Source organism: Dermacentor andersoni, chromosome 11 (genome assembly GCF_023375885.2).
Source record: "Dermacentor andersoni chromosome 11, qqDerAnde1_hic_scaffold, whole genome shotgun sequence".
In the NCBI taxonomy this organism is placed as follows: domain Eukaryota; kingdom Metazoa; phylum Arthropoda; class Arachnida; order Ixodida; family Ixodidae; genus Dermacentor; species Dermacentor andersoni.
Window position 1 is genome coordinate 8355790 of NC_092824.1, and position 17686 is coordinate 8373475.

Here is a 17686-nt window from a genome sequence, read left to right on the forward strand (position 1 = left end):
CTGAAGAGTTCGAGGGAGCCTCGCCGCTCCTTAGGCGCTTGGTGCGCCTTGAGGATAGGTGTAGTGTCCATTGCCTCGTGTCAGGCGCCGGACACGTGCTCTTGCGAGCGAGAAGTTACTCGAGAGAGTCCCGCCTTGGAGGGCAAGACCCCTGCGCCCACCAGCTCGGAGGTCAATGGGGCTCCCTGAGGGATTTGGCTGCGCCGGCTGTTGCCAGCGCTGGAAAGGGCCAGGGAGGTTAGGGCAGCCTCGGCTGCGCCCACCTTCGGGGTCGATGACCCCGTCTGCTGGGTTGGCGTAGCAGCGCTAGCTGCAACCGCCGCAAGGGCAGATGGCGTAACAGCCGCCTCACTGGGTGTGGGTCGGACAGCCGCCGGAGACCGTTGTGGCGCTGCCCCCTGACGCGCCACATCGGCAAAGGTTTTCTTGGGCAGGTAGGATACCCGCCTGCGTGCCTCCTTGAAACTTATATTTTCCTTTACTTTTATTGTTACAATTTTCTTTTCTTTTTTCCAGAATGGGCACGACCGCGAGCAGTTGACACAGTGGAGAACGTTCTTTCAGTGGCGTGTTCATGGGCACTGCATTTCGCACATGTTTGGCGGCCCCGGTAGCTCTGCGAACTGTGGCCGAAACGCTGGCATTTGAAACATCTTAGGGGATTTGGCACATATGGTCTGACACGGAGCTTGATGTACCCAGCCCCTAGAGACTCGGGCAGAATACTTGAACCGAATGAGAGTATTAGGTGCTTCGTTTGAATTTCTTTACCATCCCTTCTCATCTTAATTTTTCTGACATTGACAACATTCTGCTCACTGAAGCCCTCCAAGAGCTCAGCCTCTGTCAGCTGGAGCAAATCGTCATCCGAGACAACGCCACGGGTGGTGTTCAGAGTGCGGTGTGGAGTTACTGTCATTGGAACATCCCCAAATGATACTAGACTGGGTAACTTTTCATATTGTTTCTGATCATGCAGCTCTAACAGGAGATCACCACTTGCCAGCCTTGATACCTTGTAGCCTGGACCAAGGACATCAGTTAAGGACTTGGAAACCAGAAAAGGGGAAATGTTTCGTACTTGTTTATCAGATTTTTCTGAGTGGATCACATGATACCGTGGGAAGTTCGGTCTTTGGCGTCCAAGGAACTGGAAAAGATCTTCGGTGCGCCCTCTTTTCTGAGGGCTATCGGGAAGGTGAGAAAAGGAACTAGCCATAGAATAATGTAATTTTCGGCAATAACGCCAGCCAACCACCGTGGAGCCCTACAAGGGGACGCTACAGGGACTGTAAAAACAGGTCCTGCAAACGCCAGCTGCACGTTATCACTATAACCAAATATGAAATAACCTAAGTTGGCTATTCACACAAGGTTAACCCTTGCTGCCTGGAAAAAATGGAAGTAATCGGAAGCTAGGAGAAGACAGGAAAGATGAAAAGTGATAGAAAGACGAAGGCTAGAGGGAGAGAGAGAGACAGGAAAAGGCAACTACCAATTTCCCCGGCGTGAGTCCGTCCAGTGGTGCCGTCTACCTGAAGCCGAGGCCAAAGGGGTGTGTTGCCGCCGCCGAGCGGCCGTAAAGGTCCAAACACCCAGCATTGGCTCAACCCCCTGGATCCCCTTTTCCCCGGACACGGCTACGCCGCCCACGGTTAGACGCGGGAGGGTCCAACTCTCGTGTGCTCGGGTATGTGGTGTCGCAACACACCAAACGCCTGCTGATGCAGACGCCCCTGCGGGGGACAATTCGGTTTTCCAACCAACTTGTCCCAGTCAGAAGCATCACACTGGTCTGCTCAGTGCTTTTTTTCTGGCAGCGTATTCATACCCTGTGTAATAAAGACGAGCACCTGTACACAATCTGCAGCGGTTTTAAGAACATACTGCACGCAGCTGGAGATTGTAAGGTGCACCAAATACTACTCCACTGCTGGTAAGCTAACTCTCGTTATCTGAATGCATAAACGTTCTTTGGCGAGTACCCTTGCAAAATCTGTCATGTGAAAAGTATAATGCCTTGTATCGGCACAAAAATGCATAATTTGTGAAGACGTACATTTCATTATTAAAGCAGTGTAAATGTAGATGATTGGTATCTGTATAAGCTACAAATGAGAAACAAACGAAATTCGTATCTGGAAACTGAATGTGCTCAGTGAATTTCTCTGCACACCATCTGGTCCGTGCCTAATAAACCTAATTTGTGCATGCCTTTTTACATGTCCCTCATGCATATTAAGACATGTACATTCACTGTGATCGGCAGGAAGTGGCAAGAACCGATTCAACTGAACATTCGTAGGTCAAGGAATTATTTTATTTTCTACGAATAAAATTTGCAGCTAACATTGTGAAGTCTTATTTATTTGAGCAACCTTTCTTCAAAGTAATCTTGCATTTTGTATTAGCAGGTCACGTGCACGTCCTCATTAGACAGTCATTTTATATCATTCTTTTTCTTTTCGTTTTTGTCAAGTGAATGCGCATGATCACATAAAACATGATTAGTCATGTCAACGATTACAAATCTTCATATCCAAATGCAGGCACAGATGGTTTGTCCAGCCTGACTGGGGTGTTCCAGAATAAATCGCCGGAAGCAGGATTCACTGAAGTGTGATGAATTACTGTTTAATTCTGTACGCGTTCAATAACGGTGAATACTATCCCAGGATTGTTTTGAACAACCTCATATCCCTGCGAATAAAAAGACTTGTGGGGGTACAGAATCACATACATTTGAAGCTACAGGCATTTTTCTTCATCGTATTGCCCATACTTATGTTTCTGTAGTCACTTAGGGGTTGTGTTCGGAGGCTTGCTCAAACAGAGTTGTCTCTACAACAAGACATAATGTTCACAAGCTTTTGCAAGTACTGCACTACACTGTTTGTGGTGCACATGATCTTGTTTATCGTTGTTTTACTTCGGCTTGATGTCATGCACACCTGGCTGTGCGTAACTGTCAAGCTGTCTGCTTCTCTGAGGATGATTTCAATTATGCTTTTGAAGGTAGTACAGCTGCTTGAAATAGCATTTTGTGGATTTTGTTATAGCTTTTCATGCAGTAAATTAGGTGCGATACTCTTCAAGGACAACACTTTACATAACTCAAGAGATTCCACCTACGAGTTGCTTCATGTAAAACGATTCACATATTGCTGCTGCATGGCGTCATCTTCAACAAATTAAAGCTTTCAGAGCACAGAAGGCAACATCACAGTCATGAGCTTGTTGATCACAGTCAGTAGCGCACATTCCGAAGGCAAGCGCTACAAGATTCAAATACAATTGGTTTGCCACCTGCATGAAGCGCATACCTGCAAGCTGCCGCCGAAGTGCCTGCCAGCACTCAAGCTGCTTCTGTTTGTGATTTTTGCTTTTGCATCACATTTATTGACTTCGAGATGTGTTCGCGAAGACCGGCAATAACTAAGTTGTGGAATAGCGCCGTGAACAAGCGTCCATGTTTGCAGCGATGGAATCTCTATATATTTGTTCTCAACAATTAAATTACAGATCGTCGTCCACAACATGACGTTCACACACTTCGGACTTATCTGTGGGGCATTCTTTCTTTCGGCGCAGCATTTGTTTCCATATAAAAAGCGCTCTTTGCCGTCGTCGTGGTGCGATAAAAATAGTGACCATCAGCATCATGTTGCATCTGGCCGCTGGAGCAGCCAACGACACGACCACAGACGAAGCAGCACCACCAAAATGAAAATAGAAATGAAAACAAAAGCGAAACCAGAAAAGGTAGAACTGGCGAAAGACGCAATCGCAGCACCACTAGTTCGTGTGACCACCACTTCGGTTACCTCCCGAGCGGAGCTGTGAAACTGAAGTACGTCTAATACCCCTGTCAAGCGGGCAAGTTCAGTGCACTTACGGCGAGTGCACTCGGTTTTTAAGTGCACTTTCCCAAATCTTAACGTCGCAGCGGAGTGTACTCTCAGATGAGTGCACTCAAGTCGGAGTACATTCACGGAACGCACTTTGCTGGCCGAGTGCGTAGCCTCGCCGCCAACGGTTTGAAGGAGTGCCTAGCCTCGCCACCAACGCTTTCAACGACGCAAAATGTAATGCATAGAAAAAGGACACAAAAGTTCATTTCAGTTATTGGACAGCTTTTAACAATATAATTTGTGTTTAGCGAGAAGCGAAACAGCACAATAAAGAAACGAATTTATCATGTACGCAACTAACGGCGCCAGAATGATGCGGCACTGCGGCGCCGCCATGTTCATTCAGTTCGTGTTTATTTTGGTGTGAAAGCGTGCTGACCACGTTAGTCGTGCTTTGAGCCGTGTGCGTGGCATTTTGCAGTGTAGCTAAATATCGAACTTGCCGTCTTTGCTCATATATACTCGCTCATATTCTGTTCTAGCAGGATCACGAGCAGGATCAACTGCCGCACACCGCCGTGTTGTTTTGGATTGGCTAGGCATTCGTCTTGGCCAGCATTGACTTGCAACACACTTATAACAAAAACATCTTCGTTTTTTGTTGAGACAAATAGATGAAGTTTGTTTTTATATATAATTCTACTTAAAACAATCGCTTTTTAGCAGCTTTCTCTTATTAATTTACATCTTTAAGAACGCGCTCTTAGTCTGTCGCCATTTTTTTTTTTTTTTTTTTTTTTTTTTACTGCGAGTGCACTCTGTTTTCCCGTTAAGAAGCGCGTTGCCTAAAGTGTGACTCAAGGTCCCGAAGTGCACTCAACGTAAGTGCACTTAACTTGCCCGCTTGACAGGGGTATAAGAACATTGGTACGAATTTTGAGAAGCTGTGTGTCAAGGCCTGAGCAATTGTAGGGCACTACGAGAGGAGTTCCCAGGCCAGGAGTCGTCTCAAAGAGGTTCAAGTCAGCATGGACTTAGAGCCCCTTGAAGTGATTCAGGATGTAGCAACGCAATGGAACAGTGAATATGAAATGTCTCCAATTTCCTTCCTCCAATTTCTGCCAATTTCCTTGATCCGGTCAGAACAGGACACATTGGAAAACCTAACTTCAAGTGAATGGCATCTGATGGCATCCGTCACGTAAGTGCTGAAATGTGTTGACAATGCCACAAGAGAATCTTGCTCTGAAAAGCACCCAACTTTTCGCAAGTGGTGACACTAGTATATTGCATGCAACCTCTGCTCACCCAGCAACAGCAGAGTTGTGGGAAGGTGTCTGTATCTGCAGGCAACCTCCTTCATAGCATGAAGTCCAGGTTTGTGGACATAAAATTGCAGGTGACATGTGCCTTGAGCACGGCATTGAACCCCAAATTTAAAGCAGTCCGTTATGACACCACAAGTGAGAAACGGTGGCTGAAAAATCTACTCTGCTCAGCTGTGGAGCAAAGCCTGCCTCATAGGAGAGACAAGGAAGACTCCAGTGCACAAGCTGTCTCTAGTGATGTGTGGAATGTTTTTGGAACTTTGGCCTCCACCACCACTTCAAGCACTGGTTCTCAGAAACTGATAGAGGAGGTGGAGGAGTACCTCCATGGACCTGTTCGGCCCCGCTTGGAGAATCTTTTCTGTGGTGGAAGAATTTCGGAGAAGTACCCGTCACTGTCCAAGCTAGGTCGGCTGTACCTGTCAGTGCCAGCAACCCAAGTGTCAAGTGAGAGGTTGTTCTCATCAACAGCAAATGTTGTCACTACTAGAAGAGAACACTTTCTAGAACACTTTATACATAGCAACATGCACTAGGATGAAAGGCTGAGTGAGCAGTGCACAGTGGTCTGAATAAATTGAAAAATGAGAAAGTCTCGTACCTCCATGCCTGTTTCTCATTCCCTCACATGAATTGTTCAGAAAATATACTTGATAAAACAGCCATCAGATATCATTGAAACAAGATTATGTACTTCACCTTATCAATTTTTCTGTTGTGTACTAGGGGTCCCAAATATTCGCTTCGATTCGAAAATATTTGCTTCGATTCGAAATTATTCTAATTGGATATCGAAATTATTCTAATTGGATAACTACTCGCTTCGTATTCACTTCGAAGTGAAAAACCCCTATTCGCACATGCCTACTTTTACAGAAGTGGTTGTGTTGAGCCACGATACCACAGTTGAAGGCAACACAGTTGCCCCTCATCAATACCCTCACATTCGGCAAGCCCATCCGAAGCCCGAAGGCTCTGGCCGGTTGTTGGCGGCGGCCGAGGACGAGGCTGGTCTCGTTCTGTGCATGAGCCTACAATAAAGTTCAGAACGCACTTTGGCGCTTGTACTAGAACCAGAACTAGAAATGTATTCCAAACTGTCCTAGCTTTCCGTTTCTGAATTAATCAGGATCAGTGTGTTTTGCTCTTTGTTCTTTACTTGCCAATCATTTTGAAGCAGCAGCAGCTCGTCATGTTTATTACTCAGTAACATTCCTTGGTGTGGTCACTATCTGACTGTTTATTTCCTGCCTAATAACACTTGCGGGAGTGCTCAGATTTTTTTTTCTTGCTGTGCACAATGCGTGAAACGTAAATGTTCTGTACTTTGTAATGGCTTCTTAAATTAAAGTCTGAGGTTTTATATGCCAAAAACATGACATGATAATGAGGCACACCATAGTGGGGGACTCTGGAAAAATTGACCACATGGGATCTTTAACGTGCCCCCAATCCACAGGACATGGGCGTTTTTGCATTTTGCCTCCATCGAAATGCTGCCACCGCGGCCGGGATTTGATCTCGCAACCTTGTGCTTAGCAGCGCAACACCATAGCTGCTAACCCACCATAGCGGGTGCTTGTAATAGCTTCTACCAACAACGTTTTATCACTAGTCATTCGCTTGCTTCGTGAACCAACCCAAAACATACAGCTTCGAACATATGGAAAGCATATTTAGCACCAGAGAACAAGGACAGAAGGGAGACGACACCACAAAGCGCCAACTTCAACAACTTGATTTTCAGGAAACACCCACATGCACAGTGGTGCCACCTCATCCAAATTTTAACCACACCCAATTTAACATGGGTTAAATAGGTGGATGTTTCCTGAAAATCAAGCTGCTGAAGTTAGCACATTGTGGTGTCGTCTCCCTTCTGTCCTTGTTCGCTGGCGCTAAATATGCTTTCCAAGTCAGTTTACCAACACGACCAACAAATGGCAATTTGAACATTTGTGTGTTCGAACATAGCGTAGTTTGTCACTCATGCTACAGCATGGGTGAAAAACTACACTATGATAAATATGGTGCATAGCTAGCGCCATCTAGAAAAGTCAGTATCGCAGCGGCTATTAGCCGCGTTAGTAGCCAACTGAAGCACACGAGTGACGTCGCTATTTTGACCTGTGGCGTATTGGCGTGCGGTGTGGCCCATAGCGTGGTGTTATCGTAATGGCACCAAACAGGCGATGCTACTATAGTGCCGCTTTCAAACAAAAAGTTGTGCTAGCCGCAGAAGCATCGTCAAACGTTCAAACCGGGCAGGACTTCAACATCAATGAGAAAAACGTCCGTCGTTGGAGGGGCAACGAGGGACACTTTTTGCATGTGCCGCAACCAGGAGATGACAACGATAAGGAAAATAAGCGCGCAATAACAGAGAGAAGCTGTTCACCAAACTCATGCCGTGTTTTGATGAGTGCGAGCCTTGCCGTACCGTCTGCGCATGCATTGTACCGTCTGCGCATGCATGGGCGCGCGTCCGCAAGCCTGCGTGTGGTCTGAGCTATAGCAATGAGGCTGGCAGCTAGGATAATGTAAAGTGAGCTCGGCATGCTCATATTAAATAAATACTGTTTTCATTTTGTGAACGCTGTCCCCATCTTTTTGTTCAGCTTACATTCAAGGTAAGTTAATTTTTTCTGGCTTCGGACATTCAAGGGTCGGCTGTGGTTCAAGTAAATACAGTATACTGTTCTTGCAGCCAACTACTACACACGTCTTCCCTCTACCATTCCACATTTTGCAGTACGAGTAGAGCACAGTGCATTAACGATCACCTAGTTGCATTTCCGACAGCTGATTGACCACACAGTAAGCAGGGAAGAAGCGGTAGTGGCTTCACGGTCGTGTGCTTTCGCTTTAGGTAACATGCAGCACGCCAATGAATGCACCATCTTGTTCGTTCCTCTATAACAAACTACTCCACAAAGACGGGTTTATAAAAAAGGCGACAAGAAAAGAAAATAAGAAAAATCAGGATGGAGTGCTGACGTTCAACAGAAGCTTCTTTGAAAAAAAGAAAATTATCCAGTTTCACACACACTGCCTAGGGTCATATAGCAACATTACAACACAATCACGCCCAACAGCAAGCAGCAGAAGGCCCTGTTGCACTTCCCATAAATATGTGAATGACTTCAAGTGTGGCATACATTATATACAAGTGCAAATAGCAGGACACTTACTCTTCAGTCATTTGAATGCAGTTGGTATTATGTGAAGCTAAACAAATTTGTACAACAAAGTGCTAGGAAATCAAAGCAAACACTGCCACCAATGGCAGTGAAGTGCAGAGCTTCTAATCACTGCACAAAGTGCCAAATTCTTGCAAAGCAATCATCTCGGAGCCCAGACAACACCATGTATCACAACTTTCTGGAGAAGTGCGTTGGCCAAGTGCTGGCCAGCCATGAGCCAGTCTCAACAGAGCTTCCTACTAAGAGCACTAGGGGGCAAACTGGTGTTAGAGCACGCAGCTGGTGCACAGCTAGTACAGCTTTCCAGCCATCGTGGGAATGAAGGATAATGCCGTTTACTCCCGTTAATTTAATCTCGCTTAACTTAAGTGCACTGGAAAGCCCCCAGCAACAAACTATACATTGCTAAGATAAAAAACTCATTTAGTTCGAACATGAAAGCATGTCGTTTAGGTTCATCCGACCCCCGATTGGCGACTCCTCATGCAAGCAGCGGTTACTATAAGCTTGAACAATTCAGCAGATGGTGCTATTGGTTCCTAGGTGATGGCCATTATGGCAGCAACATATCGTGCACCGATGATGAGGACTTGTGCTGTGCCCTGGGCAATGTCCTTTGTGGCAATTTCGTCAGCACCAGCGATAGTGTTGCGGTCTGCGGACCACTTAGGGCAACAATATGTATACAATAGAACCTCTTTCACACCTTTTGGAAAAAATGCTAGAAAAAAACTACTAAGAGAAAAGAACGAACAATCCGAAGTGACTAAAAAATTTGACAGGCTCAACTGTAGTTAACATCTACGTAATGCAAAGCATTGCGCAAATCGTTGCACACGAGACACGAGGCGAAGGAAAACCAAAAGAAAATAGAGCTGGTCGGTGATGCTGGATGCCACTGAAGCAAAACATGACGCTAACATCGTGCCGTCTGCAGCAGGGAACAGCGATGCGCTTGGATATCACCTACTAAAATCATGCAGTAAGGCATGAGTGTGCTTCTCTTCTGTGTGTCTAGTCAAAATGTAGCACAATTCAACCTCTAATATGCTATACCAACACACTATTAGAGTTGTCGGACGATCTCACCGCTGCCACCATTTGTAAGCATTAGTCGTAGAGAGGAACTTGGGAGGAGCTAGGTGAACAGGGTTTATGTACATTATTTACATTTGAACATGGGATACATTTACACAGTCTAGCGTGACTCCTAAATGGAGCCCGCAAGACGAAGCATACAGCAAATGAGCACACAGCTCACGAGTACATTGACGAGCACAGAGCATGACGACGAGCACACTCGAGCCGCCGACAACAGCTAGTTATATCCACTTCGTGTTCCCTAGGTGAGGCAAAACGTTCAACGCCATCGTAAACAAGCCACCTCTATGCGGGACGTTTTACAAACACACCCACGCACACACAGGTTTCAGTGCCCCCTCCACGGGCAGACGACCACTGCAGCGCAGTCGTCGTGGTGTCCATTGTCCTGCGTCCCCATAGCCAGGTGGTCACACCAGACCCCAGCCGGCGCCTCTAAATTCCAGAGCGGACCTCACACAGTGGCCTCCGCCGCGGTCCATTGTCTGGTGTCTCGAAAAGCACATGGGGACGTTCCGCCAATTACCTCCCCTCGAGAACTCCCCTGAGCTGACCCCCGCCGCGTGGCTGCCGGTTGTCCGCAGTTCTCTGAAGTTCATGGTTGGTTAGCACTGTCCTCGCTAGTTCTCTGAAGGGCGCCCCCACCGCGGGTGGATCGAAACACGTGCAGCGGGCTGAAATAACTTATATGTTGCCACCTCAGCAGGCCATTCCTAACAACACCCAGTCCTCAACCGTGGCAGTAAGGCACTTTGCCTAATGCGCTGTAAAACAAATAGGTGAATATGCTCATCGCAATAGGTTTAGCGGCGGCGTGCAACGACCCGGGAGGAAATTTGCTGGTAGTACCAGTATAACAAACTGAAAGCACAACGGAGTTTTCAAGTGAGACGGGCAGGCGAGTATTGCAGGGAAGCCGATGCGGCAGGCAGCTACTGTTTTCAATCGTGCGCGCCTGGCGCTTTTTCTTGTTTACATACACTCAACATTGAAATTTGGGCTTGTTACTGTAACATTTTGCCGTTTTTCCTTGTAGCACACATAGCACAAGGACGCATGCACCAAGTCGAAACGAAACTACCTTTGCTGTAACTGCGGAATAAACCACGGTCGCTATCTATGCGATCATGGATAGCGACTATGTAGTTATGAAGGCATGCAACCAACGCGCATACCGAGTCAAAACAAAACTACGGTTTGCCGCAACCACTACAGGCAAAAACGCGGCAACTAATACAAGATCATGTATGGCAACTACGCAGACATGAAGTCATGCAGCCAACACAGTGCTATGCGCGGTACGAGTTTCCACTGATGACTATGGCGATGCGGACTTCGTCGCTCCGTTTCGGTTCGCTCCGTTCTCATGAGCCTAAAATAGTTTTAGAAACATGAATGGATTATGCACCAAAACAACTTTTAATGTTGCTAAAGTTCATTAGTGTGTTCATTCTGGAGATTTCGGGCTCACAGTTTTTTTGTAACTTCAGCTTACTGGGGTTGAGAGCCCCGTCATCATCCGCCAATGGAGATCACCGAACTCCCTTCGATAAAAGCTCCTTAAACTTCCTTAGCAGAAGGATGACCATGTGACGCCGAGCGCATCTCCGTCAAAATAAAGACAAAGGAGTTAAAGGAGCTCACAGGTGCCCATGTGAGAGGAGTATCGGCAACCATGGTGAGTTGTTTACAGGTCCTCCGTATAAAGTACCATACCGTATTTACACATTTGTAAGTTGACACGAATGTAAGTCAACCTTTCCATATCGCGTGACAGGAAAAAAAAAAGGAAAGAGCATACCCGAGGGCGCGTTCCATAACGAAAATTTGTTAGTCAGTAGCTGGCATGGTCACTGGACTACTCGTCTTCACTTGTGCCATGGTCCTCACTAGTGCTGCCATCGTCATCGCTGCTACGGTCCCACAGCACGTCATCGTCCAGCAAAATTCCACATTTGGCAAAAGACCGCATCACAACATCTTGTGGAACAGCAGCCCACGCCAAACGCACCCAACCACATGCAGCCATCAGGGAGGCTCTTTTGACAGGTGCGGTTGGTGTCAGTTCGCGGTCTTCTGCTGCCAGCCACTCATTGTACTCATGGCGGAGCACGTCCTTAAAGGGACACTAAAGGTTACTATTAAGTTAACGTGGACTGTTGAAATACCATCACAGAAACCTCGAAACGCCTGTTTCGTGCCAAGGAGAGACTTATTTTAAGAGAAAATGCGTTCTGAAGCGTCCGCGTACCTCTAGCGCAGTTCAAATCACCCGCCCTCCGATCGAGGAGTACTGACATCATGGTCTCATAGTGACGTTGCGCCATCGGTGAGTAGAACGGCGTCCGCAGACGGCGCTACGGCTTTTCTGCGCAAAACGCAAACGCGCGGCCAGAAACAGAGCCAAGACAGAGCCGACAGCAGAGCGAAAGCGGGAGTATGGTGGCTAGCGGAAGGAGAAACGAATTACGTCCCACATTACGTCCCACGGCACACGGAGAGTCCGTTTTCGTTAAACTATAGGCTGCGGCGAGCTTGCAGCGTGGTCTGTGAGAAGTGACGAGCCTTTTCGCACTTGCAACAGGGCATAAAAAAGTGCGAATCGACGCAAAACTCGGCCTAGAAACGTGCATCGCCACAGCGAGGGCTCAATACGACCCAAGCTGGCACGACCCAGATGTCGTTTACCGCACCGCCACCAGGCGCCGCTACTATACCTCAAACTCCAGCGCAAGACGCCCATAAGCTGGTACTTCATTCTATGACGCAAAATTCGACGCTCGTCGCAATGGACCCTGACACCGACAGATTGGCTCGCGATGGTGGGCTCAACTTCAGCGATTTGAACACCGACGAGCGCGACCTGCTGCAGAGGGCTCGCACTGCCGGCGTCGTTGCGTACTACGACGGCGGCCTCGACACCGGCTCTCCGGAGCGGGAAAGCAACGAGGGCTTCCCACGACATCACATGGACGTGGCATTCTCGCTGCTTGTTCCAACAAATGAAACTTTCGCGAGCCAGCAGAACCCTCACAGCACGACGCGTTAACGAAACTACTGAAACTCCAAAGCGTGCGCGGCGCAGAGTCGAGCGCGCAGAGTCGAGCGAAAACGAAACCTTTCGAACACCCATATTACTGAAGGGTAACTTCAAAATGTTATTTTTTCTTAGAATCGAATAGACGTAGACAAGTAGCATTTTTTTTCCGTCTTATAATCAAATGAAATAATATTTTTAATACGAGTAGTTGAGTATTAGTAACACAAATTATGAGGAGTGCTTTCGTCATCGGGCTAGTACCGGAATGTCGCTGGGGGGTCTCAAATCGTGTCATGCATTTACCTCAATTTCTCGGTTACTAAAGCTCTGTTCGCGATTATATCGACGCCTTAGACGTTCTAGAACATTGCTCTACCACTTTAACTTGAGTTTCTGGTAACCTTTAGTGTCCCTTTAAAAGGCGAAGACCTGGGCTTGTTTCATGGCCATGTTGTACTTCACAGGCAGGGACCAATCACGCATTTCAGCGACCTACCCCGCAAACTTGGCCTACAGCTCCGGAAAGCATCCCGACTTCGGCTCGTGGGAAATTCTTCGGTCGCCATCAAAGGTGAAAATTTTGCTTCGCTGCAGTCGCGACTCTCGCACCACTAGTTCAGAAACATCGAACTTGCAGCCCACTGCGCAGGGATTTGTTTCTTCGGCGTAAAGGATGGCTGCTGTGAACGAGGACGGAATGTTTAGTGGGCCTGGAGCATTCACGACGGCTGAGCGAGTATGGAAGTAGCACGTAGTCGGCAGTCGAGTAAAACGCATCAAACTAAGAGCTACAAGGAAATAGAAGCACGTGAGCGGCATCTGCTCTTCCATGAACTATCGATACTAACTGCAAGCGCCGCCGTTCTAGGGTGCCGCCGCAAATGAAACAGCCACACTTCTATCGGCTATCGACACCCTCTCCCCCCACAAGTGTTGTGTTTGCTGTAAAACTCTAAAGAAATGTTGAAAAACCCTTCTGAAAAGCGAACAAACACGCGGGATAGCGAAAACTACGGGTAGAGCCATAGAGCAAACATAATATTACAACTACGTTGTAGCCCCCCTGATATCTCGTTGGTCTGTTTTGGTTTCGATAGTAAGTCAAACCCCCCCACTTCAGATTTTCAAATTTAGAAAAGTAGGTCGACTTACAATCATGTAAATACGGTATTTACTCAAACCTAACGCGCACTTTTTTCCCATAAAGCAGGTACGAAAATTGCGTGCACGTTAGAACCGAGTACGACCCTAAATCTGCATTACCATATCGCCATTGGCATTTCACAATGCCCGCATCGTACGCGCTTCGAGCCTAGCTGCCATAGCTTCCTCCATGTGCTACAGTACATGTGCTTAGGCAATCCTTCCTTTGGCTTAGGTTAGTGCACCGTCCGTCTTCCCGTTTTCTGCGTTTGCTCTATCAGCATGGAAGCGCCAACTGCAATGACATGCCGAGTTCATCACGATTCCGCAATTAAAAGGAAAGCAATCACGTGTGCGGAGAAAGACGGGAGTCGGGCCGCATCACAGGCGTTTGGAGTTGCCAAATTTTCCTTGTGGGACTGGCGCAAACAGGAGAGGCATTCTACACCAGCGGCTGCTACGTACGGTCTGCAATGGAGATCTGCAATGAAGACAAGAGTCTACGCATCTGGGCGCACCGCGCTGTGTTCTCGATGCTTAGTTCGCGTTGAAGCGAAGGCCACGCAAATGTCGATTCTCTCGCTCCTGCTACCACACTTCCTCGCTCCAGCGTTTTGATAAAAAGTTTCCGCGGTCATTGAGTGAGACGTGTTCACGTTTGCTTGTGTGCAAGACACAGTGCTTGTTAATTTAGCTAGTAAGCGAATGTTTCAAAATTTATACAGCCAATAAAACTACTATCCTTACTTTTCGTATAGCTGTCTACCCATCTGCTATCGTAAGCGATGCTTCACCTTTTGGGCGAAACAGCTACTTCTTTTTATTTGTCGCAACTTCAGTGCATCTTCGTTTTTTCAAGTGAGAGAAAGTTGTATTTCTGTATGAAAGAATGCGGTGCGTGGTACTGTAAAGGACTTTTCTTTTTTTAGGTCACGGCAAATGGGAGCGCGTTACAATCAGGAGCTTTTTCTTTCTTTTTTTTTGGTAGCAGAAAACATGTGCGCGTTACAATCGAGGGAGCATTAAAATCGAGTAAATAAATACAGTAAGTACAAATAAAGAGGTACCATATTTACTCAAATGTAGTATAACCCCAACTGTAACACGAGGGTCAATTTTCCAGTAACATGAAATTAGAAACATAAAACCGCAAATGTAACGTGACATGAACGGAAAAAGAAGTGGCACCTTTATTCAAGGAATCACAATTTGGAAACGAGTTCTTTTCACTCAGCATTGTCATCTGAGGAAGAGGCAGAGCTTTCCTAGGGATGTATTTATTCTTGGGCAATCACTTTCGGAGATAGTTTCACCTTCACGAAAGTTCGTGCAACTCGGCACCGAACCTGTCCTCGACAAGTGTTCCTCGCACTGCGGCAAGCTCACTACCTTTGAAAAGTGCCAAGAGCGTCATCGGCCGTATACTTCAAGGGGTTTGGTACTGAGACGAGCCGTGAAAGTTATCGCCCAAGAATCAAGTAACCCCCTGTGCCATCGAGCCTGTTCAAGATTAAGCACCTCTTAAAAGACCACAAAACTACTTCATTCAGGAGCAGTGCCAAGCCACTACGTGGTCCATCGAGCGCTTCCGACCGGCCTCACAGAGGGCCTCCTGCTGGTCCTGCCATCCACTAATCGCTGACTTATTGATGTCGAGCTGCTGAGCCGCAACAGAGTTTAGCTCCTAGGCCATCAAAATTGCTCGTCACTCGAAGCAAGCGTCATACCGAACCCGCTGCGTTGCCATAACATCACGAATGAATGGAGTCGAAGTGTGAAAGGCCGTAAGGTGCTACAGCTTCGTAACCGTGACATAGAAACACAGTGGAAATGGCATCGTTTGAAAAACAAAAACAAGCTTTGGCTTCAGTCAACTTCTCTATAGATTGCATCGAGACAAGAAGATGCAGAGTCCCAATGTAGTGCTAAAAACAGTGGGATTAGGAATACAGCGAACCTGCTTATAACGATACCGGTTTTAACAATATATTGGTTATAACAATGAGAAGCTGCTGCACCGTCGACTTTTGTTATGTTTTCCATGGTGAAATAACCTGCTCACTACCATGCCCCGATGCAGCATTATCAGTTATAACGATGAAGTCTGGCTGCTGGGTGTCCGAGCCAAAAGGTAGTGAAATGCGAAATCCTTGAAACGAAAAAAAGAAAACGAGAAATTCTAGCCGCTGCACGATGGGCTGTTGCTCCAACAGCCGCCGCAAGCTCATTTTCCAGCCATCTCCACGCGGCTCTCTCCTGTCACCCTTCTACCCCTCCAAACACAAATGGGCTGCGCCCATAGCTCTACACCGCCCTACCCTCCAAAACACAAATGGACTGCGCCAACTGCGCTGCAAGCAGATTGCTTGCATCTTGCTCGCTAGCTCCTGATTTAATGCAATTCTGCTAACAGCTGTAATTGCTCGGGTTCCTTTTTGTTGGTTGTGTCGAAGTCGTTCCAGGCCACACGGTTTCTCAACTTCGCTTGACTCGCCGTCGAAACAGAAGATGGCTGATCCGCCCGCTGATCATCGGCAATGCACGTGCCAATGAAAACAAAGCGCACGGCTATAGATTTGGAAACTAAGTGCTTCTAACCGATGAGACGATCGTCGCGAATGTGCTTGCATCAGATAGAGACAGCGACAACGGCAGCGATGATGCGGTAGGGCAGGCCGCCTCAACATTGTCCTCACAGGAGGCCCGAAATGATTCAGTTCCTCTGGGGCTTCGTTTTTGCGAGGAACCTTCCACTGCACTATGTGGAGCGCTTCGATGCCTTAGAGAAGGATGTCGGCAAGCTTCGCGTGAAGCATGCATGGCTGACAGACATAGGCTTTTCTCGTGCAAGCCAGTGAAAAGTATGTGATGAGATGCTTGTGGCGAGCTCTCCTAAACGTTTCTCCTAGATTTGTCAAGCCCTATTTTGATCTTTTCATGTAACCTGGTTATAACAATTATTGGTTATAACAATGAAATTTTCGTGGCATTTGAATGTTGTTATAAGTGGGTTTGACTGTATTTGTGTTAAAATGGTTAATTTTGCCATCATTTGAACGTAACATGAGGGCTGAGTTTGAGCAACGAAAATCACAAATAAATCTTGAGTTACAATCAATAGAGTAAATAGGGCCTGTGCTGTTGTTCCTACCTGCTTGATGCCCGGTGTGCCTTTGTTGGTGTTGAGCCGATCAAGCTCGCTGTCCACAACAACGTTGACTGCCACTTGTAGCGCATTCCAGGCAAAGTGCATCTTCGCGTCCAGGTCCTTGCCCATCATCTTGCTCACCAGTTGCTGCATCAAATCAAATAAAATCCTCAACTCTCTCTCTTTTTTTTTTTTTCTTGCTATGAAATATCGACACAACTGGACTGTTAGCCAAAGGCTAATGGTCAGTTTGAAACAAATATTCACAGGCAAGTGAGTGCATCCGAACAAACAATACACAGCAAATTCATTACTACTGGAGCATAGAGAAAACCATGTGCCACATTAGATCAACCTCCTTACTACTTGAGATCAATTTCTATAATTAGTAAAATTTGAAAAGCTGACATCAAAGAGGTTCACTAAAGAGTCACACATTTACCATATTTGCACAAATATGAGAATTTTATTTTTTAATATTTCGAGCCTCTGAATGCGCTTAGTGTTATGCAGTAGAAAGGCTGCTTGCTAAATGCACAAAACTGGGAAACAGGACACCACACGAGAAGAGACACGTGGAAAGATTAAGCACTGACTACCAACTGGTTTATTGCAATATAGCATTGTAAAAGAGCCCAAATGCACAGGCGCACACAAATTAAAAGAAAGATAGATGCCCTTCCCCAAATCCCCACACAACTTTCTAATGCATCTGATTAATCAAAAAAGACATCTCTGCACTGAACAGCGATACAGATGTGTCACTTACACACAAGCCATCTTTTCTTTCGATAAAGAATGCTCGGGCACATGCATTCTTGCTTCTTCTTAGTATCTTGGCGATATGAAACAGCACATCAGAGGTGCAGGCA

At 46.7% G+C, this 17686-nt stretch overlaps 1 protein-coding gene across 1 annotated transcript in view; it reads right to left on the reverse strand.

Moving 5' to 3' along the window:
• Positions 1 to 17686, reverse strand: part of Polr1A (RNA polymerase I subunit RpI1) — a 329206-nt gene that overhangs the window by 257572 nt on the left and 53948 nt on the right. Inside the window, exon 7 of the mRNA XM_050167857.3 lies at positions 16818 to 16961. Coding sequence (XP_050023814.2) covers positions 16818 to 16961 — 144 coding nt within the window. The remainder of the gene's footprint in view (positions 1 to 16817; positions 16962 to 17686) is intronic.